The 27,635-nt window shown below is 38.3% G+C and overlaps 1 protein-coding gene across 2 annotated transcripts in view; it reads right to left on the bottom strand.

Annotated features, from left to right (window-relative positions):
- Nucleotides 1–763: 763 nt before the first annotated feature.
- Nucleotides 764–27,635, bottom strand: part of CDH13 (cadherin 13) — a 424,829-nt gene continuing 397,957 nt past the window's right edge. The window contains exons 12-14 of one of the 2 annotated variants that reach the window (XM_051629562.1): nt 20,983–21,216; nt 19,530–19,745; nt 764–6,405 (exon numbers count right to left, since the gene is read on the bottom strand). In XM_051629562.1, coding sequence (XP_051485522.1) covers nt 6,398–6,405; nt 19,530–19,745; nt 20,983–21,216 — 458 coding nt within the window. In that variant the 3' untranslated portion in view covers nt 764–6,397. Of the gene's footprint in view, nt 6,406–19,506; nt 19,746–20,982; nt 21,217–27,635 lie in introns of those variants that run through there. The other variant, XM_051629561.1, reaches the window with a different exon arrangement.

Here is a 27,635-nt window from a genome sequence, read left to right on the forward strand (position 1 = left end):
TTGTACAGAAGGGCAGTAGAGCGGTGCAAGAGTTTTTGGGGCAACCTGACCCAAGCAGTTTGGGCTCGAAGGCAGTAACAGCTCTAAAATTTGCAGTAAGGTTTTCTGAATGTGGGCAACAAGTAATCCACATCTTAAGGAGGAGCTAAGTGTGTGTGGGGGGAACTTGAGACATGACTCCAGACCAAGGCAGTACTAGTGGTTCAAAGCCACCTTGTAACTGCCCATGACAGCAGTGACAGAAATGCAGTCCTGCAGCATCTCAGGGTGGCCCTTGCTGAGCGACGTTTGTTCAGCCTGTTCCTGCCTTGTTTACAACGTTCCCTTTCTGTAGCTGGCTGTTCTGGTGAGCTGAACTGCTGCTGGTAGGTGGGGGAGACAACCAAGCAGAAAGGGAGTGCAAAAAAATCTGTTAAAGCTCCTGCACACAGTCCAGCCTGGGGACATCTGAGACAGAGTTGACTCAGTGTAGTGAAAGTGGGGCTATTGATGGCAAATCATTCCTGTTGCCTGAATGGTCACTGAATAAGCTGCTGTTGTCTGTGTGGTCAAACCTTATTCACCTCTCTAGCATCCAGACTCTCAGGCTATAACCATGGCATAGTGATGCTGAAGGCTGCAATTTATCTCTTTTACTTAGAGCAATGTGGGAAGCTCTGGTATTTAGCACAGGCTATTCTAGCCCTTTGGCAATCTCAAGGTAATTCTGTAGTCCTCCATTCCTGCTGTATTGCATCAGGAAGGTCTACGCCCAGACAGAAGGTAAAAGCCCATACATCATTTATTGGAGCATTTCACAAATAAATTACAAGGTTCTTCGCAACCACGTCAGAAATCAAAACGTTTATTTACACCTCAGAAACAGCAAGCAACTCAGCAACTAGGGCCCAAAGGAACGATCAGCTGGAAAAGTAGCTGAATTAAGTATCTTTAAAATCAAACAAAATATATTCCTCCTTGCTTGAACTTAAAAAAGAAAAGAAAAAAAATAATTGGTGGTAACGTAAAGAGAGTTTGTTATGGGGCAAACATGACTTTACAGGAGGGCTCTGTCTGAAATGGCACACACAGCTTGTTTGTACTGACTTTACCACCAGGGTCCACCAGACATGCTCTTCTCCAGTCCCAGGCAGGGTGTGTATGCCTGTTCGTACACAGTCTGTCTTCAGACATTAATTTTAACCCCAAATCATCAACTATAGCCATTCCCTGATGCAGAGGAGTGTAATGTTCAGAGGGTAGATGAAACTTCCCCAGATAGCTGTCCCACTGAGAGCACAGTAATGCTGATTCTGGCTACACACCCTGCCCTTCCCACTACTGGTGACCTGCTGGTACACAGACAGCTGAAGATGAGTGAGTAAACAGCTCTGCATATCTTCAGATGATAGACGTGTCAAGATGGGTCAGCTAAAGTTAGCATCAATACAACATGAGAGCTGGGATATGCCTGGGTTGGGTTTTTTTTGCCTTTTTTCTTTTCTTTAAAATGAGAGTAGTTTGGCAAATGTAAACCATGCTGTCTCTTAACATATGTGCTCAACCATAACTGCTTATTTCACTGCTTATTCAATTAAACTGCTTATTCCACGTCCCCGTGTTGTATTAGTCTCCCTCTATCTGCATAAATTTTATATATATATTTATATGTGTATGTGTATATCTCTATATATCTACATATATATACACACATAGCAACTGTGCAACTAGTAACTTTCCACTGAGAGTGTATGAGTGCATCCATCTGAACAAATACAGATCAACTTGATGGGAGGCAAGAGAATAGTGTAGTCAATGGCTATTTGTTTTACATAGCAAAATAGTTATATCTGCTTTAAATAGAATAGTTATAATGATACTTAAGTACTTTGCATGTTAATTCTAAAGATTGCAGGGTTAATAGAAAATAATTGCTATTTTAGTTCTTTACCTTTTGTTAGCATTAGACAGTGTATCTCAGACAACAGAGTTTCTAGAGATGCAATAAAGGGAAGATGGGATCAGAGGTTTGCCATAGAGTTGGTGTTCTCAAGCTGTTGTGAATTTAATATAATTTCTTTTGTGGTTTGTTTTTGTTATTTGTTTTCTTGTTTTTGTTTTTGTTTTGTTTTTTTTTTTAATTAAATAAGACATTATTGAATCCATTCGGAAAGAAACTTAACCTTTATACAGTGATGTGAAAGTATTTACATACAAAATTCTGCTGTGCTTCAAGTGGCTGTGTATTAGTAGCAATTGAGGAGAAAACTGGCAGCCCTCTCAGTATTTGAGACAGGAGGTCTTTGCAAAGGCAAGACCAGTGATGTAAAAGTTGTTAATATAACATATGTCCTTCTTTTTTTGTAGTGATAAAACATTTAAACTAGGGCTGTACAAACTGATTTTAAGTCCATAATTTAATAATTGAGGTTTGTATTATAGTGATCTCTAACATAAATGACCATGCAAGAAACCATGACAAATTATTTGACTACAGGCTACAGCCAGTTCAAATAAATGCTAAACTAGATTATGCTGGATGCCTTGGGGACATGGCAAAGTGGTTGCTGAAGGAAGTGAGTCATCTGTGGGAGACATCTAAGCTGTAAGTTTCTCTGTATGTCACAAAAGAGAGACTTTCAATAATATATAAGCACTCAATGATTCTGTGACAAATATTGCTGCTTTACTGTTCACAGCAGACCAGTAAAAGCAATATGTGTGGATGTTTAGATGAAAGATTTAATCTAAATGTGATTAACTGATCTCAAGCAATTCTAGTAATGAAGTTGCTCTTTGATTTATACCAGTGTAAACGTGATGAGAACAGAGCTCAGAAAGTGTATTAGCCAGTGTTCCACTCCTTCTTAATTCTCCTTGATACTCAGTAGGCAATTCAGCTCTTTTGCCTTTGTTTTTATCTTCATACTTACAGTTACTGAACAAAATGTACATTAAGTGCACAAAGGCATATTGCAAAAGCACACGTGAGATGTACAGAGAAGGGTTCAATTAGCAAGTACACCACAAATGAGACCTTTGTCTTGCTAATGAACTCCTCTTGCTGATTATTATAACCATTTTGTGGTTTAACAGCAGATACTCTTTTCAAGTGAAATTATTTTTGCACAGGAAGTTTTGTGCACGTTACCAAATTAAACTCATCAAGTTCACTGCCTTTTTGACTCTAGACAGCATTGTATGTCTACAAACACAAACTGAAATAAACGCTGCAAATTTCTACCGAAGTAGGTAGAAGTGCTATGTTATAAAACCAGCAAGCCTGACTGAGCAAATGTTAAGCATAATTAACTATAAAAAAAATGTCAGCCATTTTGCAGCTTCTCTACTAATAAATTATTGTTGCTCCTTTGTTTCAGGAAATGGACATATGTTTCTTTGAGTCAGAGTCAACAATCTCATTCAGGTAGGAAAAACCGAGATTCTATTATGGTTCTTATTTGTATAATGCTACAGAACATGCCACCACCCCTTGTTAAATGGGGTTTGTTCTCGGGTACAGAGAGGGAGAAACGTTAACATGGCAGCTTCATCTTCTCTTTGCATGCTTAAGTAGTCCAGTGATTAGCTCTGTCTGAAGTCTAGAGACACACAGTAAAGGCTGGGAGGCTTTAATCTAGGTGCACATATGAAGTGATGATGATGAATGAAGGCTTTTGATGCATCTTGTTTCAGCTTTTCAGCCACAATACTGACCTCTCTACATGTCAAAAGGTTGCAGTATTATCCAAGAAGAAAGATCTTGTCCTTGGGCACAAAGTAGTAGAGAATCTTTCCCATTGTTAGTGTAGATCCAGGCAGAAGAGATTTTTTTGTTGTTCTTTGTTTTGGTTGCCTTTGGAATGATCCACCAATGCTATAGGAGCCTTGGTTTAAAGGAGAAAAAAGTAGCTTTGTATGGTGCTTGACAGAAATGACACTAATGTCAATGAGTGTCTTTCCAGAGGTGGCTTTTGCTGGATAGAGAGAAGAAAAAAGCCAGTAGAAAAAAGAGTGTTTGTGGGGGAGGCTATTATAATTTCTTTTATTAAAGATAGAGGTGTTTTAGATCAAAGCATAGGATGTAATTTATCTTTGGGTGCATTTGGGTGCATTAATTAACTATACATGTTGAAAATCCAGTTGTGTTTTGCATTTGTTGATTTTTATTTTTTTTTCCCTTTTGAAAAATTTCCCTGAAAACTATAATTCTAAAGGTGATTTGTGATGCTAAAGCAGCACGTTATGATTATTACATGGGCAGAGAAAGAAAACTAGAAGCATGCCCATGTTCATGTTTGAGATCAGACACTTTCCCTCTTAAACACCTGCAGGTGCTTAACAGCCCACTCCTGGAGCCCTTTGCTCAACAGAAACTCCCACCAAAGTACCCCTTTGGTAACTGAAACAGCTAGAGTGTGCTGGGAGAGAAACAAGGTCAGGGGGAGATTTTACTTGGTCAGGACTGCAGGAGTTAAGCTGGAAGAGAAAAGCAGGTTCCTGTCTGAAGGCAGCTTGTATCTTACCAAGAAATCCACAATGTTAGGAAAGTTCACAACGCAATCTAATTTTTCCTCTGTCGCTGTTGTTATTACTCCTTTTGATTAAAACAAAACAAAACAGACCTGTTTCATATTTGGTGCAATACAGGAAGGCAGAGAAAAGCTATTGTACAGCAATTTTTTACCACCAACACACATTTAATATCTAGTGTAGCATTATGGGAAACTAAATGTATGTTTGGACTTTTTAATGCTTCCAAAAAGCTTTACTATTGCAACATATAAGTGGTGTGGAAGATATGCTTATAATCTCACTGTAATAAAGACAACATACAGGATGACTCGTAAGTACTGTAAAAATGCCAACTAAAGAATGCAGCTGCAAAGTTCTATTGCATAAGGAAGCTTTTTTTGTTTTTGTTTAAACTTTAAATAAGCAAGTTTATTAAAATATTCTAAGACACTTACCCTAGTTACTGGCAAGCTCTAATAAAAGCCACAGTCTGTCACTAGTATACTTTTCGTGTTAATTTTATAAAAATTTGGTGTGAGCTTTGATGGATCATTTACAATTTATTAACAAGATAATCATCTTGATACAGTTAGAGGTTTTGTTTTTTTTTAACCTTACATGCTCACAGAATAAAAAAGGATTCATTTTCATATTTAACGAACACCCTTTTTTTCCCCCATGTCTGCAAAGAAGTGTGGTAAGTTTACACACAAAGAAATGCTTGTTACTCTTAACTGGAAACTGAGTGTACATGTGTATGTATGTATATATATACTGAAAACTATATATATGTGTGTGTGTGAATATATTTATATAATAGGGCATCTGGTTTCCTCCTTGCTCTTATGGATGTAATGCCAGCTGCGTGGAGGCTGAGAGAGAGCCCAGGACTCAAGGAGCACTGTGCTTTGCTGTTCCAATCAGCTGCTCATCTGGAGACATCAGCCCACTGAGCTGTGTCTGCTGAGCTGACCAAAGACTTCAGGTTTGTAAACTGCCCCAGCAAATAGTTATCTGCAGGAACACAAAGGAAGCTTCAGCCCCTTCAGAATGAGGCCCAGCGCTCCCGCTGCTGTACACGCTGGCCCATCCAGTGCCAGCCGCCTGCTTCCCACCTGCTTCCCAAGCCAGAGCTCTGCAGAAGCTGGATCCACTGGATCATCAGTTCCACCTGGGAGCATAAGGAGCACAGGTCAGATCAGAAACAAGCCGGGGGGGACTTGCATGTCTTGTTTGCTGAACCTGAGGTATGAGGAATGACGCTGCAGAGCCCCAGGGCTGCTCTATTTGGTGCCAACAAAGCGGCTGCTGTAGCAGAATGGTTGCAACAGGCTCTCCTTCTGGCCACACTGTGAACAGCCAGTACAGTAGGTTTAGCCGTTTTTTTACAATTCATCTGTGGCTGTGTTAATCTGCTTTGTCCCTTGCACACTCCAGATGAAGATTTTATAAAAGCTAAACCTGTCGTATAACTCTATATAAATATATATATATATACATACACTCATACATATACAAATACTAACCCACAGACAAAATATTTTCTGAACATTTGAATAGCAACAAGTCAACAGATAGAAAAAAAATTGAGTCAATCTGGTTTCTGCTCCCCCAAGGTCCGTTTTAGATGTCATGGTCTTTGAACATTCAGAGAAAATTCGCATAAGCCTGGTGTCTTGCAGAAGGAATCTGTTCAGGAACAGCAGTCAGGGCAGGTTGTCAAACACCAAGGGATAGTCGGACAGATTGAGTGAGGTTGCAAATTAAACTGGATCTGGAGCAACTGAGGCCTAGTAGTGAAGAACAGTAACTGTAAACTGCAGTCTTCAGATCTGACGGTGTCTTTTTTTCCCTCTCGTTGCCATGGCAACTCAGTAGGACAGCTTCAAATGTCAGGAGTTTCCTACAGACCTAAATGATAGGAAATGTGTGTGATTATTACGATGCACATCACAGCATCTTTTAACTTTTTGGTGTTGTTTCTTCCCCCCAATCAAATTACTGATTGAGTGCATGCACATTTGTCAGTAATTAAATACAAATTATCCAGGCTCAGAAGCAATTATTTGTGAAGACAGAAATCTCTAGGAGGAAACCCCAAAATGTCACCTGGGGCATTCAGAGACCTTTGAAATGCAATTCAGGAAGATGCAGTGCAGCGGTCTGAGCATAAATCTCAAGCCAGGTCCTGATTCTCCCCATTTGACACCTTGATCATTTATGTTAGTGCAAGAGTGCCAGTAGAATGCCAGTGAGTCACTCTGCACACACTGACAAGAAAAGAGCAAACAAACAAATTATTTTTTAAAATAACACATGTATAGTGCCTTATAGTTTGAGAATATACCAGAGAACAGAAGAGCTGGCAATACCATCTTAATTTTGCTTAAAAAATTCAAATCTTATGTGGACTTAAAAAAAACCCAACCAACCAAAGAATGTAAAGGCGGTACAACTTGAATTATTTTATCTATTTTAAATGGGCACCCATGTAATACAAAGATGGTAAAGAAATTCAGAAAACTGGAGACTAGGAGCAAACGTGACATTAGTTATAGACAATGGGTCACTTTCCTCCAGTTTTGTTTGGACACCAGTAAATTGCAAATATTTGGCTTTGCAGTAAAACCAGGTAAAAATAGTAAGAATAATATTAGCAAAACATATAACTGAATTTGATCTGGCTCCTCTCAAACTTCTGACCTTACAGTACTGGTTTACTGGTTGTATTGGTATGGCTGGAATGGAGTTAATTTTCTTCAAAGGTTTTGGATTTGTGACCAAACCAGTGTCCATAACAAACCAATACTGCAGGTGTTGCTGAGCGGGGCTTACCCAGCAACCAGGCCTTTTCTGTTTCTCCTGCTGCCCCACCAGCCAACAGACTGGAGGGGCACAAGAAGCTGGGAGGGGACACAGCCAGAACAGGTGACCCCAACTGCCCAAAGGGATGTTCCATGTCATATGATGTCATGCTCAGTAATAAAATCTGTGAGAAAGAAGTTGGAAGCGGGAGGACATTTGGAGTCTTCTCAAGTAACTGTTAGGTGTGATGGAGCCCTGGTTTCCTGGAGATGACTGAACATCTGCCTGCTGATGGCAAGTAGTGAATGAATGAACTCTTTATTTTGCTTTGTTTGTGCACACAGCTTTTGCTTTGCCTATTAAATGTCTTGGTCTCAGCCCATGAGTTTTCTCACTTTTCCTCTCTGATTCTCTTCCCCCTCCCTAGGGAGTGAGCAGCTGTGTGGTGCTCAGTTGCCCACTGGGGTTAAGCCACAACAATGCATTGAAGGATTCATGCTCTGTGCCCTGAGAGGAGAACACAAAATGCACATCAAAACTGCCATTTCACCCAGGAAATGTTTGTCTAATATATATTGCATTTGGTCACTTAAATGATGCAATATTGATAGTCCAAATCTTAATGCACTGGTCATCATTAGATGCTGGCTTGTGCTCTTTACTAATTTTTCATTATCTGCTTTTCTTTGGGGGAAAGTCAAGTTTAATAGTAATATTGATAAGGCTATTTTACTTTATCTGCATCTTTCTTGTGATTATCTTGATATTATTTGAATTAACTTCAATATTAAATTCTTCCAGCTCGAGGCCTGTCCAAGTGGGTTCTGAAGCAAAGCAAGCACCCGGATGGAATGCAAGAGCCTGTCCTTTCCCCTGCAGCATGACCTCAGTTCTGTTAAGCAAAGGCAAGTAAAGCAAATTAAAGAAGTGTAAGAATCCATAGAGGGACTGATGGGTGGGGGTCACTGAAGTGAGAAGTATCCCTGAGATTTCCAAATAAGATGAACTTGGAATTGTTTGGCATGTGCTGTTTAAAGAAAAGATCTGGCCACAAAATTAGGATCCAGGGTGAGATATAAGAAATTTGTGACAATGACTGCCAAAGTTTGGATATGCTTGGATTAGGGATTCTAGCTAGGACCAAATTCTCATAAACAACCTGATCTCCTGCAGTAGTGAAGAGTTCAGGACTCTGATCTCACAGTCTATCTGAAAAAAAGCATTTCCAGATCGCAATGAAGCTGAGTGTCTTTAAAGGACATTTGTTCAGTCCTGACTCAAATAACAACAGCTTTTGAATTGGCAAAGCTACTCTGAATCTTTAGGAGATCCCTGGAGATCTTTCTGCTAAGGACAGGCACTTGTGTATGATGAATGAACAGCAGCTGTAGCACTGAATTTCTGTACCATCCATAGGCTGAAACTTCACCAGAAGAATTTGTCAGCACAAAATTTATAAATATCACATAAATTCAAGCAGTGAGTGACTGTTTCCCCAACAGCTTGTAAACAAAGGGCAATATATGTAGAATTATGTGCAGAGCTGAAGAAAAGCTTGTATATTTTACATCATATTGACAGATATAATGAATGTTACTACCTTGTCATACACCTTGCCTTTTCTGAGCAAACTATATATTAAAACTAGTTAGTTCAGCTTTAATTATGAACATACTTTTTTTCCTATGGTAGTTTTTTATCTATTGAAAGATGACTTCTCTCTGTCACAATACAGGCATGCTTTTGATTCTCCCTGTTACCCCACCTGTCTCTTCAAGCACGACCCCAGCTCTTCTCCCTTTCATTGCAAAGCTCTACAGTCCCTGCTTAGACTTACTTCCTACTGAAATTACTTCTCAGCTTCCTCATTTCTGACCTATCAGATGCCTTTGTCCCATTTAATCCCATGCCAGGAAATCTGATGCTTCCCTTGGCTACAGTGATTATCTCCTCCTGTCATTTTGCTATGATTTCTCTAATCACTTTTCTAACATGTCCTTCTGTTGCATTCCTTCCATCTCAGGTTTCTGGGGAAACCTTTATTGCACCACTATAATTTCTTCCCCTTCTCTGTGACACCATTCACACATGTTCAGCAGTCACTGAGTGCTGACAGTTCAGAGATCTTACTCTTTTTTCTGCTTTTCCATCTAGACTGCAATGTTGACTTCTAGCTCTAATTCCTTTTCTCAGCTTAGCTGACAGCTCTGCACCGCTAAAACTTAAATCTTTTCCCTAAAGTACTCCCTTCCAGTTCTTCATTTGATTGCTCAGGACAACACTATCATCCTCCCTCTTATTCAAACCTAAAAAGAGAAACAAACTGGAGAAGGTTTTTGTCAAGGAATCTCCTTTCTAGGTCTGTGTATTTAGGGAATGTCTTCATCTAGATTTTTTTTTTTTTTTTTCCACACATCATCCCAAAGGGCCTTTCCAAGCCATTCAAACAGCTAAATCTCCTACCCAGGCTCTCCTCAGCAGTTCTGCAACATCTTTTCACAGCCCTTGACAAATGCAAGTTACTGTGCTCAGTCTTTTGCTGTACAGAGCATTTTCCTAGTCTGCCACTATGACAAAACCTCTGTTACTCAGACTCCTTCGTGGCCTTTTCCCTGCTGTACATATGTCCTTGGATTATCCTTTCATGACCTTGTTTTCCTCTCATTCATAGTCCATCATAGCAGCTTTCACTGACATGTTTTCAAAGAAACCTATTTGGCCTTTTCCCCAGGTTTTCCCATCTGATAGGAGAAGCTCCCTGCAAGCATCCACAAAATGGTGTCTCCTTAACATCTGCTTTTCATGACATATCTGCAGAATCTTGGCATTGGCAAAGGGTGCCAAGACTACTATGAATTCAGCTCATCCTTAACTGAAGTTGTGTTAAAAGAATCATTCCAAATGTAGTTTGGAAGGATAGTATATACCCCTCTGCTCATTAATGATGCCTTGAGCCTTTTGGAAAGGGGGACTGCTAAAGGAGTAGTATTGGGCTTTTAAAATCAGATTCAACATTAAAAATTACATGCTGTAAAATTTCAGTAGATAATCCTCTTTGGTAATTTTAGTAAGAATATTTGAAATCAAATCTGTCTTCATTCTTTCTATTACACACAAAATTGTTAATGTCCAATAGAGAAGTTAGTCTAACATATAGTTTCTGTGGTTAATATCAAGGCTTATCAGTTACAAATTTACTTCCTAAAAATATTCTAATATAGTACTAGAAGTTGTTATTGGACAAGCATTCTGGTCAGTAACTTCCCTAATACAAAAATCAACAGAAAGCAGATACACTGAAATCAACAGAAATGCTGTATTATAAATTCTTTATGGATCTGATAAGCATCTAGTCCATATTTAAAATCTCTCTGTTCTCCCAGCTGGATTTCCAATGGTCAATATTGTTTTCTGTATAAGAATTTTAGTTTTCTTGTTTGCATTTTTCCATCTCTTTTTTTGCCCCATAAAGAAAGACCAAACAGAAGTTCCAGAAATACACATACAGGGCCAAATTATTAGGGTCTACTTATTAGAGTCCCATCTCAAAACAGCTAACCTAAAGACTTCTGACTTCTAGTGTTCATCCACTGACTTTGATGGGGTTGGGTTGTTTTAAGTTTTCTTAATCCAGTCTTATATATTTTCTATCACGTATGATTTCAAGTTTGCAGCTGGCGACAGCACATAGAAGATATTAGTATTTCAGGAATACCACGAGCACAAAATGTGCAAATAATGTGTGCAGGGAGCACATTTGCTGATCTGTGCTAACTGTCTCTTTTAGGAATGTAATGCCCTGCTACGTCTGTGCCTGGCAGGTTTAGATCTGTAGACTAATGATCATTACACCTAGTAATTATTTTCTTTGCATTGGCTGTTAGGAACAATGTCTCTATAGCTGGTCTCAGCACTTAGGAATTATTACACACCATGTGTTGTTTGCAATGTGACTTCTGTCTACCTACAACAAGTAATTTGCTGCAGGCATGAGAGCCACACAGGCAGTGTGTGCACCAGTGATCTTACCTCATCACCCCCTCCTTCCCCTCAGGTATCTGGGGAATGCACAAACAGCATTAAGCTAGCAGAGCTATATATAACTCCTGTCTCCAGAAATCACTCTCACTGAAGTCTCTAATGTGGTCTTCACAATTTTCATCTTGCAGTTCTCCTCTGCTCTACCTCTTCAGTGCTCAAGAGATGCATTAAGCCCCATTCCTCTTAGGATAACAGTCAAATAGAGAAATAAGTGAAATAGGCAGGGTTATTTTTACGTGCTTGCTGGCTGAATTATTACTAGTATGGCTAATGGATCTCAGATAAGAAAGCCCAACTCTTTAGCATAGATGGAGTCTGTTGGCATTGGATGAGGATGTTTGCTTTTGCTGGTCAAGAAAAACTAACATTATATGTGTTTATCTGGATATAATGTACAAACAGTATGAACTGTAATAATGCTACATGAATATAGGTCTCAGAATGCAGCGTGGAGTGGGGAGATTCATGATGTAGAAAGTAAAATGGGACAAGACCCCATTTCTACTCCCACTAAAGCCTATTGATGTGGACTGTGTTTGGAAAGTCAAAAGAGTTGTTGATGTTGGTGACAAAGTCCAGAGGACAGATCTGATTGGGGTTTTGGACACTGAATTGGTTCAGAAAAGGGGCAAACTACCTAATACAGGCTGTTTATAATATTGACTTAAATGATAATAGCTATGTGTTTATTTCACAGTGGGCTAATTTAAAGTTTATTCCTTATGCTGACCCATAGGATAGAGGAAAATGGAGAAAAATTGCATAAACTCTAAGACAAAGATTTCATAATGCCTCATCCTAGGAAAAAGGCAACTGGCAGCATGTAACCTCTTTCACTATGGTTCAGGTTGCCAAGACCTCATAGTCCAGCAGAATCCTTCTAATCAGACAATAAACAATCTTGTTTGGAAAAGGACTTCTGATCTCAGGAAAACTCCTTGGCATTTCCCAGGCATTCTAGCTTTAATGATGCAGCCTTTGCTTTCTCTGAACGTGTTTACATATCAGTGAAAAATGTGTTCTTTATGAGACTGAACTCATCCCCCGTTACACTAAATTGCAGTTAAAAACCTCATAAAAACTAAAGATGTTTCAGTTTCATAGTGACCCTCTGTAAAGGAATGAAGATGTGTTCATCCTCTAATTCCCATTTACAGAGAAGAGAGGTGACACAGCTGGAGTTTGCAGTTCAACTCATGCATGCTCCATTTCTTTCAGATTTCTTTCAATTACCCTCTCATCTGAAATATTACATTAATCTTTGCATAATTCAAAGCCTACATTACATCATGGACTTTACGGAAACCTCAGTAATGCTAGAGAGGTAAAGCACCAAGAGCTCAGAACCATGTTTCTGATTAGGCAGCTAATCAACATCCAGGTACTTCTTTCCTGGGTTTGCCATCTATAAAAGGTCATTCATTAGACACACAGTTTTTAGTTTAGCTTCCACATAGAACTTAGAAAAACATAAATGTTTTTCATGTACTTCACCTGGTTGATTTGTCATGGGTAGCTTCCAACACCAAAAAATTGTCACAATTTTTTGCACCATGTGCCTATAAATTGCACTATTTTGCACTTTGGTGTAAAATAATAATTTAATAGCTGTACTCTTCTGTGACCTTCTCAGTGGTCCAAAGCACTGCCTAGGCTTTGCTGCAAGTGTCAAAATCTAGTGGTCACTGTTTTTTCGACTACCCTGGTATTGTCTTCTCAAACAAAGGTGGTAGTGGTTTCTAGGACAAAGTAGCTAAAATGTCCTTTTTTTTTTTTTTTTTTAAACTGATATTAATTTTAGCTGGATACTTTGCCAAAGCAAGGTCACCTTCATTTGTCCAATAAGAATAAATGCTTCATTTCTTTTCCAGCCCTTTCAAAACAAAACAATTGTAGAGGTGACTGCTGCAGTCTGGAAGTGTATTTTTTCATGCTCTAATCTGATAAATTGAGAATATACAGGAAGTGAAACAAGTAAGTACAGTTTTAAAATAGTAGCATTGAACATGTCTCCTAATTTTTCCTATTTATGCTGAAAATGAAAGGCATCAAATGTAGCAAACAGCTAGGCAACCTTTTAAAGCACTGTGTAACTCCTTAAGCAGACAGATCTCATCTGCCACAGCAGAACAGCTTAATTTATGATCACTTTTTAATAACTAGAACATGAACAGAAGTAGTCCAGACACATTGACATGTTGGTATGCAGTAATCCCAGCTTGAAATACTAAGAGAAACATCTGAAAAAACTCCTATTAAGCAAGACTAAAAATGAGAGGGTATTCTTATGCTTAGAAGCCAAGGAAGAGGAGAAATCAAATTAGAAAATGGACAGGCTTGGCTATGTTGATATCATCCTGATTTTCCAAGAACTCGTTAAGCATGACAGCTTCAGTTCTAGACTGAATAAATGACCAGCTCAAATATTTTTTTCTGTCGTTAATGGCCACTATACACCATGGGGCTTCTGTTTAAGTCTTAGCCATCTCCAGAACGATTCAGATGATAACTCTCTGAAGTTAAGTATTTATGTGACTTTAAGAGGTAAAAAGAAATACAAAATAGTACATATATCAACAATTACTATTGAGAAAATGAAAATATAAAATATTCATTTGAATTCACAACACTGAGCAGCCTATCAAACCAATCTCTTTAAATGTTCATTTCATGTCTACAGAATGACCATCAGGAACAATATTACAGCTCTTAGGGAAGGAGCTGTGTTTGCTCATAACATTTTTCTCTTTTGCATTCCAAACACACATCTTCTAACCTGTTGTATTTTTTCATGTCTGTACCTCTGGAACATGTTTGGATGGTTTAAAATGTGCATAAAATGCCATTTCCTACCTAATTGACTCAATAAAATGTAATGTCATTAAGTACGTTTTAAATATGCTTATGTACAATGGGAGGGTATTTCCATTTGTCACGTCTGTACGACTGGGTAGATAAACATCCTGTCTCCATTCTGTGCCATTTCAAGCTCCATTAACTTTAGGTGGGCTCCCAAAGCCAGCTGCACAACAAATAGCAGGACTGAGTCCACCTGCAGAGAGATTAGAAGCCTGGACACAGAGGTCTGGATTAAAATCGAGATTCAAATTAAGACTGTCTCAATTAAAATGCAAGCCCTTAATCCCCAAACCATCCTTTCCTTACTGGACACAAATCAACTAATCTTTAGGGAGACAATGGGATTTTTCTCACCCACACGTTTGAGGATGCATCTATAATCACTGATAATCTACCAGTAACAAGATTAATGATGTTGATATGGACAAAAGCATTTGTAACAAAGATAATAAGGATTAGAATAATTGTGGATATTGATGCTGTTATTATTGGGTTTAAGAAGTGAGATTTATACTACTGGAACTCACTAAATGTCAGTAATTTCCAATTACTTGGGTAGCATTTTTTACCTGCTGCTTTAATACCTACATATTATGTACTCTAATGCAAGAACATAAATTAGAATAGTGCAAAAAACCCAAACCCAGAGGCCCCCTTTCACAGCAGAACGACCCCATCTTGGCAGCTTTTGAAATTCTAAGCATATAGGGAAACTTTACTTCTCAGAAATTGGAAAAATTATATTACAAAATGTCCTAGTCATGCTAAGAACAACTGTTTTGATGTGTGGAGTTATTTCATTAAATGCCACTGCTCCAAGAAGTAGCAAATGGCAAGAGAAGATTAAAATATGCTACAAGGTGAAAAAAACCCACAAAACCCAAACAACAAAACACAACAAAAACTGTTCTTTGTAGCAAATTCACCTGTTGGGAATGGTTCCTCTGAAGCTTCCCCTTTGGAACTGTATGGAACCGGGATGAACTTTTTGTTTGGCAAAAATAAAAAATCCCACTGTAAAAACTAAACAGTAGTTGAGCACTGAAAAAAATGCACTACATGATTGTCTAAAACTAAGCCAAGTAACTCACAATAAAGGCTGAAAACTGTGAATCTGCAGGTAACAAGTCTACACTTGTGAGGGAAAGAGCAATGACCTTTAAGGTCCTTTCCATTTGAAACCTGCTATGATTTGTCTTAGTCTTGTGTCATTCAAGAATTCATGGCTTCAGCCCACAGCCATTTGATGTTGCTGCACAAATAACAGGTTACACAAGTGATACAGATGCTTCTGTTGCTTTGAAAAATGAACTAGATGAAGGATAACATTGCAGCTTTAACTCCAACTGTCTGTGCTCAGGTAAATTCAAATCCAACAGTTTAATATAACTTGAATTTTTATAACAGTTTAATACCAAATATATACTTTTCAAGGAGGAAAAAAAACAACAAGACAGTTTGTCTACTGACCCTGTAGCTGCATTCCTCTAATCAGAAAGGCATTATGGTGGGTGACAGCAGGCATTAAACCAGGAAAAGTTAGTGGGAATTAATAGGTAGTTAAATTCAAGGGTATCTCTAAGGCTTTGTTGCAATCACAGTACAGACATCTGTGCAAGTCTCTGTTTTTCAACACACCTGAGGCCTTTCACCCTCAGTTTAACAAATTAATTGCAATGTAGAGACCTCCAGCTTATTTAATTTCTTCAAAGCAGTATTTTCACCCAGTCTCTCAACTTACTTTCTGTTCATAATAATGGATTACTTTCTTGTTTAAATTCAATTCACAACTATGTAATCCACAGGCCAGGTTAACAAAAAGTAGTGTCTTATCAATGTTTGACAGTCAAGTAAAATATCAATTTGTTTTCCCCCAACATGAAATGTTAAACATGAATCTTTTTCTAACAAGGAAATTGAAGTAAAACATTAGTGCTAGTGTGACTGAGCTGCTCATGGAATTGCTCTGAATTCTGCTTGTTCAGAACATGACTATTGTGCCTTTGGTTCTTCTTTTAGTCCCTTGATTCAACACATTTGAATCTAACTTGGTCTTTTATGTTGGTAGAATATAAAAGAAAATATGAAATGCAATTATCATTGTATGATTATGCAATTAAGTGAAATAATTATTGTCAAAAGTCCAGAATTCAAATACTCCTTTAAACAATAGTATTAATAGAAATAATTTGTAATTAATATAAAGCCTGGTTCTGCCAGCTAGAGTAGTTCTTTGTATGTCTCCCTTAGGGCCTGGGGGAGCTTTGTTACCAACGTCATATGACAATATAGACACACTTGGTTTTTATCTCTATCTTTTACTTTTTTGGCTTATTTTGTTTTCTCAGTCACCTGCATGCAATTGAATTCCTAAAAGTTCTAAAGTATATCTAAACATGTTGGTCCTGTCTTGTCTCCACTAGTGTCTAGGAAAAGGTGACAGAGGGTAAGATGCCACTATACTAGTTCTCATCTTAAACATGGTATCTGCATTAATGATAGGTAAGACTTAATTTGGAAAGCCCTGTGCCTGTCCAATATCCATCTTTCCAGCTCAGCTTCAGTGATTCCCAGTGGTAATTCATTAGGCTAAGTAAAAACATGCAAAGATGCTCTTTTTTACAACCAAGTCTCTATTGACTGTCTTTTAATTCCACCTGTGGAAAACCAGCAATCTGCCCACACACTTTGACATCTTATGTTTTCTATTTCTGACTAACAAGAACTACATTTTTCTGGTTCCAAGTATCTCTACCTTTCCAAGAGCTTCTGGGCAACTCTGCAGTCTGCATCCCATTATCCCTCACTATACTGGGCACAGTAGGGCAGCTACAGAATAGGCCAAACTGCTGCTTTTTGCATGCATCACAGTTTTAATCAGGCTCTTCAGTTCTATGCTCAGATCCTTCAGAAATCTACCACATATGACTTCTTCCATGATTTACAAAGGAGGCACATCTTCTAAGTATAGATAATAATTGCACCATTTAAATGATAATGCCAAGATGTTTTGTATGGGGAGGAGATTCATGCAGGGCATTTGCACCATGAGCAGCTCTTTCAGAGGCCTATCTATCCTCACACCAGATGTCAAATACAAAAAGAAATACTTTGGCATGAATAACAAAGTTCATTTGACTGAAGGATTTACCTCCCAGGAACAAGAGCCTCATAAAACATCAACACTGGGAACAAAGTGAGCCACGTAAGGGCTTTTGCAAAAATTAAACCCATAACTTGCCACTAGAAATAGGATATTTCATCTGTTCAATAAGCACTAAAGTTCTACTTGGTTTTATGGCATCATAATCTTTGATTACTCTGATAAATATTTTGGCTATACAAAACATTGCAATGAAACTAATCGCAGTTATAAAAAAAAACCTGTGAAAAGGAATGGGGAATGCAATGGTACCAGCACATTTTGGAGCAGTTCAAATACAGAACCACATTATTTTAACTGGCTCCCAGCCTCATTCTTTTATGTCTCCATCTAGTCATTTACACCTGAGGAAAGTAGTTATGAACATTGTTATGCTTGCTGGCTTTGCAGAAGCACAATTAGGTAGATGTGCCAGACATGGAGTATCAGCCTCACTCTGTGTGTCTGGCTGAACACAAACCACACGACTGAATAGCAGCAAATTTTTGCAAAAAAATGTGGTCCTGTGTTAAGGATCTAGTCTCTCCTGATACACACAGCTGTGTATAAAAACAGCCTCTGTCCCAAGAGGGAGAACTTTCCTTCTCCTTCCCTTCAACTCACCCACTATTTCCCTTTGTTTTAGTTTTACAGCTCAGACAACAGACCAGAACACCACACTGGCACATTGTGTGCATAATCTTACTCCTCTTTGCAACTCTCTCCATACTTCTTGCAGCACTCTGGGGGAACCCAGGCTGCAGTGAGCATGTCTGTATTATTTCATGGTGTACAGACTACTCAGTGCTGCTTTTACAGTAAAAGAGGGAATCCCTTTGTCCTTCAGAGCACCATGCAGATATCAAGGGCCTATTTTTTGCCCAGAGTTCAGGTAGAGAAGATCTGTAGTCACTAAAAGCAACTCAAGGACCTTCCAATACCTAGAACTATATCACTGATGCAACAGTGTCACGTACTGTCAAATATTTTTAACTTATTACTTCTAACAGCTGAAGTCTGTGTTTAGTTCCAGCAGACTAAACCCAAAATAATTGAACCAAAGGCAATGGAAAGACTTCAGATGTCACTGATTGGAACAAAGGACATGAATTTGCACTCAGCATTTATATAGTCCTTTTCATCTTCAAAGAGCATCACAAACATTAGCTAGTTCTAGCCCTTTCACAATGACCTTCGTGTTAACCTCTTGGGATAAAAGTAATATACTCTAAAAAAAACAAACCTGACAAGATGTGTAATCAGGCACACACCAAGCCTCAGATGTCTAAGCTGTGTCTGTCTTGACCTCTGCCTCTGCCTCATGGTACATTTTAGCTCATCAGGAATATATTCACCACAGCCTAGATATTAATTCACCGTACAATGTATTTTACTAACATTAGAAGACAGTAATAATCCTTGAGTAACAGATTCACTGTTACAGATATAGGATACAGCTATTCCTTTACAATAGATAAGGAACTCAAAACAACACATTAAAAAATTGCTGGAATCTGTCACAGGATGAGCCAAGGACACACTTATGTTAAATGTTGGGATTCTATGGTTTTGAATTCCTACCCTTCAGCCATCCTGTGATTTTTTTACTCCTTCCAATTCAAATTAGTAGTTCTGTAAGTCTCTTTCAGAAAGCTTTCTCTCTGCCCTCCCAACCCAGACTCTTGAATAAGTTCCTCATGTTCCAGGTGCTTGTGCACTTTGCACAGAGGAACAGATTGAAGCAGACAGTACTCATTTTCCTGGTGACCCAGCACAGTTATTGTTACAAGAACACCTTTAATCTCCTGTTTCTGTTCTTGAATTGAATTCAAATAGAGAGAGATGAAAGAAAGCATCTCACAAATCTGCTACTACAGTGGCTACTTCTGAGTTTATAGTTTAGTAGTTCTAATTCTCACTGATTCCTCTTAAAATTACTACTTCTATTTCTTAATTTGACAACAAGGCACTCCTTGCTGCTTTCTGACCATGAAAAAAATTCTCCTCTCCCTCTTTCTTATAGCGACTTCTCAGGAAAAAACCAAACCAAACCAAACACCAATCCAAACTTCCTGCATTATGTTACCAATGTATGAATTAAATTTCTCCCTTGGTAGGTTTTGCATGCAATGTACAAATGAGCAGCTAAAATAATGCTTCATTATTTACAGTTCAGGAAAAGACTTACAAAATAAACTGAAGAGTGAAAGAAGGATGAGGGTCAGGCTGATATGAAGGGCATCAGTTGCACTGCAGTCCATTTTGGATTTCTTGCAGGAACACACTTGTAATTTCAGTTCTGTGTTGTTAGTCAGAGGTGGTTTTCCAGAATCTGTCACTGAAATTGGGATGTTGTAATTGGCCTTTTTCAGGTTTTGAAGCAGGATGACCTGTGCATGAGTATCTGCAAAGGATAAGGTGAGAATTAGCCAAATTGTGGTTGTTTGGAAGGGGAGAACAATCTGTAAACATGCCACAGTTACTGATGAAAATGAAGAATAAAAATGGGAACAACCTAAGGAAAAGATTAAATAATTGAAGGTAAGAAGAGGCAGTTTAAGAAATTATTCCACGGGCTGAGATCTAATTGCAGACATATTCCAAACCCCACCAGAAGGACTTAAGAGCCCCTTTTGTTTAAATACATTGTTTGGTCAGCAAATTATTGGCAGAATTTGCCTGTGGAAACTAATACATTAATGAAGTGCTAAGGCACATCATCCCCAAACCAACACAAGAGGGAAGAATATATCTGTTTGCCAAAGGAAAAAACCTTGTTGCAAGAAAGTACAGGCAAAGCTGCTTAACTGTTTCCCCAGTTTGCCTGAGGAGGTGGTGAAGGGATGTACAGCCCCTCAGACCCACAGGACTGCTCCACCCGAGCACAGTGGGTCATAACAGCTACTGGTACCCAGGTGAGTGTGCTAACTCTTTTAGGGGTTTCACTGAGCAGTGGTTTGATGTCTGGAGAGCAGCAAAGAAAATTACTCCTCCACTTTGTCCTGCAGGCAGGTACAGTCTTTACCTCCACCTTAGTTTTCTCCTAAGAACATGAAATCAACTGCTAAAATATTTGATAGTGACAAAGAATACGTGCTAGAAAACAAACAGAAGTAATCTACATTAATAAAAAACTTATTACTTTCTGTCCATAATTTGTCATACAAACCATCTGCACTTGCAGAGCATGTGCCTTGATCCTCTTAGCAACAGTGTATGGTCCCAGTGCAGCTGGGTATTTTATTTGTGAAGAGTTCAAATACAAAAAATTAGGAATTTTTTCAAGTGCATTGCTAAAGGCCATGCAAAACTTTCATGCTGTCCTATAGCAAAGCCTGGTGCATCCCATGCAAACAAATTCCATGACATGTAACATGGTAACATTTACAACATTGTAAGTCATTAGTAGCTAAAGTTAAAAGAGAAAAAATTGGTCAACATAACAAGAAGAAAGAGGTTCAGATTCCAGGCATGTGGCCTGAGCAAAACCAGCACAGTGTAAAGCAGCAGCACTGGGTCCATCCTGCAAGACTTTCATGCACAACTGCTCTTGAATTGACACTCGGGCAGCCTCAGGGTGAGTACATTGGGATGTAGAGGTGGGAGGACCAAACGCATAAGAAAAAAAGCAGTAGACTTACTGTTAAGTTTGGTGATTCTCCACAATTTCTCTGGGCCCGATTGCTTACTCAGTTCAAATTTGAATGGATCTGTGTTGGGATGAAGATCTTTGTCTGATGCTCCTAGTACCACTACCCTGAGATCTTTTGCATCCTCACAAACTTTTGCCAGTGTTGGATAAAGGGCTGGGATGTTGTCATTGACATCCTCCAAGGTGATGTGTAAAGTTCCTGTACCTGTAGCAGGAGGGTTACCTATATGAAAAAGCAAACATATGTTTATTAAATCATACTTCCAAAAACACTTGTACCTGCATGCTTGCAAAAGAAAATAATTCTTATAGTTCTTACCTCTGTTATATGAAAATTATTGCATAAAAAAATGCAGAGTCAACTGTTGTGAATTTGTTGTTGTATTTTCAGAATGCAGCTTGTCTGATTCTCTACAGTATGGGTAATTATTGTAAGGAAACCTCTGGGAGAGGAATGTTTTGAAGCTACAGTGAGATGAGGACATTAATAGATACCTGGAGAAGAATCTGTTCATAAACACATACTGAGAGAAACATAGTAGGAAACATCCTCTAGATAGACAGCATGGTATAAAACAGTCAAGAACAAGGCAAGTGAGAGGAAAAATGACAGCAGTGAGAAATCAGCTTGTATGGTGAGTGCCTACATACAGAACTGGACCAGATCATTCCCCAACAACCCTGAGGGCCACGTTTAGTTATGTCAGCAGAAGTGAAGCCTGTCAACTTGCAACCCAAGAAAATTACATATTTTATTTACCCAGAGCCACCCTGTGTTAGCAGTGGAGTTTCAAGCTTTCTGAAATTACTTGCCAGCCTGCCTCAGCCCTGACCTGGAGGAGCCAGCTTCAGAGGTGAGGGTGTTGTTTATTCACATGGTACTGTGACAAGCCTTTGTGCCAAGGCTATGACTGACAAACCAGCCTTGGCACTGCAAGTGTTTGTAAAGGAGATGTCTGCCCACTGAGAGCCAGACTGACACTAGCACCTCATTTCACAGAGGTCAGAGAGGAGCTGACAAGAGGTAATAACTTTCAGTCACTACAGATGTGTGCCATGGCTGAGCCAGTAAGCTACTGCTTTCAGTCCAAAGCTTAATATCCCTTTGCCATCCCATTTTAGCTGAACTCCAAGTTTTCTCTATGCACAGTGCTTCCCTCATCATACACCATGCTTAATCATTTCTCATTTCCAATGCTGCACTTCTGAGTTGTGTTACTCGTTTTTCTGGTCTAAGTAATCAAGATCTATGATCTCTGCACTTCCCTTAGCAGGTAGAAAGGATTCAAGAGGTTGCACTTAACCTGTTAAGCACTAGTGCAATGTGTCATGGTCGTTTGAAGTTTAGCACCTAAAGAGGTACACTTTAGCATAATTACCCTGCCTATAGCAGCCCAATAAACTCTGGGTTTATTGCTTCACTGTGAGTGCATCCTAAGGGAGAAGTAAATACCCTGTGGTCTGGATCTGATAAACTACTAGCTGGAGCAGAAGGCAATTAGTCCTTTCAATAACAAATGTTCCTAATGGTGACACTTCATCTGTTTCATGCACACAGAAATGGGTAACAAAGGCAGAATTTTCACAGTTCTATAGCTTCTCCCCACTCCTCAATCTTGCACTGTGTCATCAGAAGGGTTAGGGTTGAGTTCTTTTTAATGAAAAAGAAATTATTTTTCACTTTTTATTGGACTAATTGAATTTGCAGAAAGACTCCAATACATTTTGGGTTCTTGATATATTATTAAGTAAAGTCATACGGCAGAATGGATGAAAAGACATTTGAGTATTTGAAATATGATCATAAAAGACAGCCTTTCATGCACTTAATTAAACTGCTGTCTTTAATTTTAAATGCATTATTTCCACATGGGACTGATAATGTCTTATGCACTGCCTTTCTTATCTTCCTCTGAAGTCAGTAATATTAAAATCTGCCTTTTGAAATTAAGAAGCCAACAGCATTGTGAATGTACTGTTATTTTGTCAAATGCAGATATGGCAGCATTTTCTCTGCCATGCTCATGTTTCACTATCTTTGTGTGGCTTATGGGCCATTCAACTATTACTCACAAATAGAGAGAAAGGAAATTGCTTCTGTCCCTTTCAATGACTTTTTCTCTGGTTGGTTTATTTATAATGATTTAAACAAAATTTTCTGGTGATTTATGAAGACCTCCAGATGAAAAACAACAAATGTCAAGGTCATAAACTGAAGCTTGTTACACACATGTCATAAAAAATACAACAGATGAATCAAGGAAAAATGGTCATAACATATCCATTGGGATTATATCACTTTTATAAATTGTGTCTGAAATAATCCAAAAATCCATGATCTTCAGACAGCTTTGGTTTTGAAATGAAAGATTTCCATAGCACATTTTAATTCTGAAATAAAACTTCTCTTAATTTGTATTGTAAAGCCTTGCAGCTGAGAGAAGAATTAACAGGTAAACCAAGACAGTAAGAACTCTGTCAAACAACCCCTGGGAGCAGATTTTCAAAAGAGCTCAGCTCCATTTTTGTAACTGAACTGGTCATTTCTCCTGAGACGGAACACTTTCAGCCTTTAGGTGCCTTCAGAACCTTTTGGGACAGAGATAATTCCAAATTCCTCCTAAGGCTCCCCAAAATGGCACAGCTGTGAATATACTGTGGCAAACACATGAATGAAACAAGCATTACTCACGTGGGTAAAAGCCACTAAACCAGAGACTGAGGGGTGGCTAATTGAATACTGAAGGTGAAAGCTTGCTATGGAATCCTGAGTTTAATAACCTAGGGCAAGATGAGAACCTTAACAAGTAATCTTCAAAGAGAGTGAAATGTAAGTAAGATCTTTCAAGTTAGTTAAGGTCTGTGGGACTGGAACTTTGATCAGCAACACTAAGAAAGTACAGATTCCTCTTAGAACATGCTGCAACTGGAAATGCATGATACAATTGTCTGAACTGGATCAGGACTGGGCATGCATTCAGATCCTGCCATTAAACTGCACACAAAGCTTCTAATAGCAGTCCTCAGGTAGTTCTAAGGTGCTACAAGTGAAAACTAGATGAACAGAAGCAATTTTATTTCATCAGTTAGAGAGTACCATAGAATAGGATGGGGTCTGTAGTCTGGGAACTAGAATCTGTGATTCCAGGGACAGTTACCAGGAGATGTAGCATAAATAAACATGTTGCTACCTTCATTTAAAAAAAAAAAAAAAAAAGTTTCAAAAGAAATATTGTAGAGAGGGATACTTGGAATGCTTCTCTGCACTTGAATTTTAATGAAAAGCCATGAGGAATCATATTAGAATTATTAGGGTAAAATTTTAAATTATAAGCCCCTCTACAGAAATACACAGCCAAGGAATTTGAAAACTGGCATTCAGTTTTGGTCCAAAAAGTTCCCATAGGAGCCAGGATGGCATTTAGACATCTAACTTTTCAAGTGAGACTGCCAATCAGGTAGTTAGTTTCTTAAAAGATACCAATTATGCACAATGATAGCCATGGACTAAGCTGACATTTCTCTTAAGTATCAAGACTTGCATAAAATGGCATGTCTAACAAGCAATCATATGGTTGAGTGGCTGATGATGCATTTAATCTGAGCATAACATTTTTATGGACATGAAGAGCCATTTCATGTTCCACTTCCTAGTTTTTTTTACAAAAATGTGATGCTGTTGTGTACAGATATCTAATGTGGCTGAGCTGTGCTCCGTGAAATTAAAGACAGTATCTGGACTGCTTTGAAACTGAATTAAGACATTCCTAATCAGAACATTCAAATATCAACAGCTTTCATTTATACATACAGAGTTAGGAATTGCCACACAGCAGGTGAGATTTTCTGATAGGTCTTGCATCTTGCACAGTAAGAAACCAAACACCCCTAAAAAGTCAGTGAAAGTTAAGGACTTAAATTTTGGAGGTAACCAAAGAAAAACTCGTAGTGTGCCCACACAACACCCACCTCTTTGCACGATGTGAACACACCTGTGTCCTATCTTGCCTTCCTACTGTAGCATCATAAAAGACTGATAGAAGGATCCACTGCATTAGGGGGTGCACAGTCATGTCTCAGTGTCTCAGCACATCTTGTGCTGGCATATCTACAGAAGCTTTACAATAGTAAATGTAGAAGGTAATAACTATGTAGCCTCAAGTCATCAATATGGAAGTTGTTTATATGTTTTAACTCAAAGTGTGACTTCCACGGAGCATTTTGAGTTAATACAGTTTTTCCCCTCACTGCTAAGGAAACCTTGGGGAACACAACACTGGCTATGCTGGTATCTGGGCCATGGCATCCTGGTATTTCCACACTCCCTAGTGGTTTTTTTCCACTAACTGGGCTCTATCAATGATACCAACAGGCAAAAAACCAATTTAGGTACTTAAATGATGGAATCCCAACAGTTACCATGTTCTATTTTAGGAGTAGAACTGAGCATGAAGGTAGTTAACAGTAGCTGTTCAACTACACTGAAGTGCCAGCCTGTGCCTAAGAAGCTGGTCAGAAACATCTTCTAAAATTGGTAGATCAGGTTCAAAATGGAGGAGTTTAAATGCATCTCAAAGAGAAAAAAGTCCTGAGAATTTAATAATTTTTACCAGCTTTCCCTTTGCAATTTGCACCAAATCTCAAGATTAGCCTAAATGACCCTGGTTATATTTTCCAAGCATTCAAAAACATATTCAAAATTTAGAAAATTAACAGATTTGGACATCTGAGATGATGGTGAGTTTAGATTGTCCTTGAAAATGAAGATGCATACTCCATAAAGCAGTGGAAAGGATCTTAAAAACATACACAAGTAAAATAATTGCTTGAACGTGGCTGCTTAAAACATAAAATCATATTTTTTGGTCAACAGACCACCCAAAGTCAAACAATTAAACTGATGCTGTCCATCCTACCTTGAGTTTTCTGAGATCTGAAATTTTTAAATACCTCTTTGGAATACCTGAGCTGTACTTTTGTATTTTTTTCTCCTTTAGAATTGGGCATTTAAAATATTTTTTAAGACTGTAACAAACTAATCAGATTGTACATAACAACAGTATTTCTCTGGGTAAATAAAATTTCATTTAATTTGTGAACACCAACAAAAAATCCTCAATAAATATTTTCCCTTCTAGTTTGAATTTTTTTTTTCTTTGACACCAAACTTGGCATGTAGAACAAGTTGCACAAGGGAGTACAAGGATGATCAAACACACAAAAAGTACATTTCCACATGCTATGTGAAAATGAGCAAATCAGAATAAATCAGATGGAAATAATGTCATTTGTTTGGTGACACAGCTAAAACATTGACAATCAACTAACAAGAGAAATGCCAGACACACAAATCGAAATGTGTTAAGACTGGGAGACAACGAGACCACACATTTCCACTTATATTTAGAAAGTTCACTTAATGGTATCAAAAGCTAAAAGGTAGGAAATATTCTCTATTTAGAACTCTAATGGTTTGTAACTTGGTCATTACAGCAAAGCAATATTTATGGAAATGCCTTGACAAAATCTAATTAGAAACAAATAAGAAAAAAAGAAATTTAATTTGAACTCTTATACTTCAGAGACCTTGGATTCTGGCAATATTTATCAAATTTCCAAAGAAGAAAAATCAACCCGTCTAGAGAAACCAGCTGCCACACAGATCAAAGCCACAGCATTGCTGGAAGCCAGAACAGTTTTTAGGAAGAGTGGAGCATGAACTGTCCCTTTCCACATGCCATTATGAATGGTAAAAAGACTTCTCTACACATTTCTTCTTATTAAATTAAGCTTCCAGCACCATCAAATTAATACATATTATCTCTGCCCTTCTATGCCATGATGCAGAAATGACAAGGTCATTTAACACCTAGAGGAAGCAGTAGGGTATCCATTGCTGTATGGATTTCCTTTCAAGCTGACAGAGTAGAAATGAATTTATTCTAAATTTTACTAGAATATTTATGGTTTACCATTGAGTAGCAGTTTTTAATCCACTTGTACTATCCCCTATGCAACCCAGAAAGCTCAATTCCAACTTTTTTCCCCTGCTTCTACTTTTTTTGCTGGCTAACAAAGTTACATCGACACCAAATGAGTGAGCAATTATAATAAGAACAATTCTTCTTCATATTTGAGCAGGAAAAAACAAACAAGCAACCAACTTTGAGAACGTGGGTTTGATAATTTCTGGCACAATTACCTTTTCTCTAACCATAGTGAATAAAGCCTTATCTCTTAAAACTTGGATAAACTACATTTGAATCATAGTCATATTGGGGTCAATTGGGAACGGCAATGATGCCTACAGACTTTCTTTCATTTTCCTGTGAAATGTGGGACTGCTCTCCTTGGATATGCATTTTTCACCAATTTCTCCTGTTTCAGCATCACATTTGCCCGAAGGAGAATATAGCAAGAAAGGAGAACAGAGAATGAAAAGACCATGACAGAAGTGCTCAAATTGTTTGGAGGGAGCTATGCAACCAGACTCTGCAGTACATGGCCAGGCTGAGTAACATCATCTCTCTTTACACTACTGTGCTTCAACCCTGGGCTGGGAGATATAAAGCTTCATGCTTTCTAATGATACTGCTAGGAAAATCTAAACACCAGTTTCTGTCTTCTTCCTCATGTGCTTTT

This window comes from Apus apus, chromosome 11 (assembly GCF_020740795.1).
Source record: "Apus apus isolate bApuApu2 chromosome 11, bApuApu2.pri.cur, whole genome shotgun sequence".
In the NCBI taxonomy this organism is placed as follows: domain Eukaryota; kingdom Metazoa; phylum Chordata; class Aves; order Apodiformes; family Apodidae; genus Apus; species Apus apus.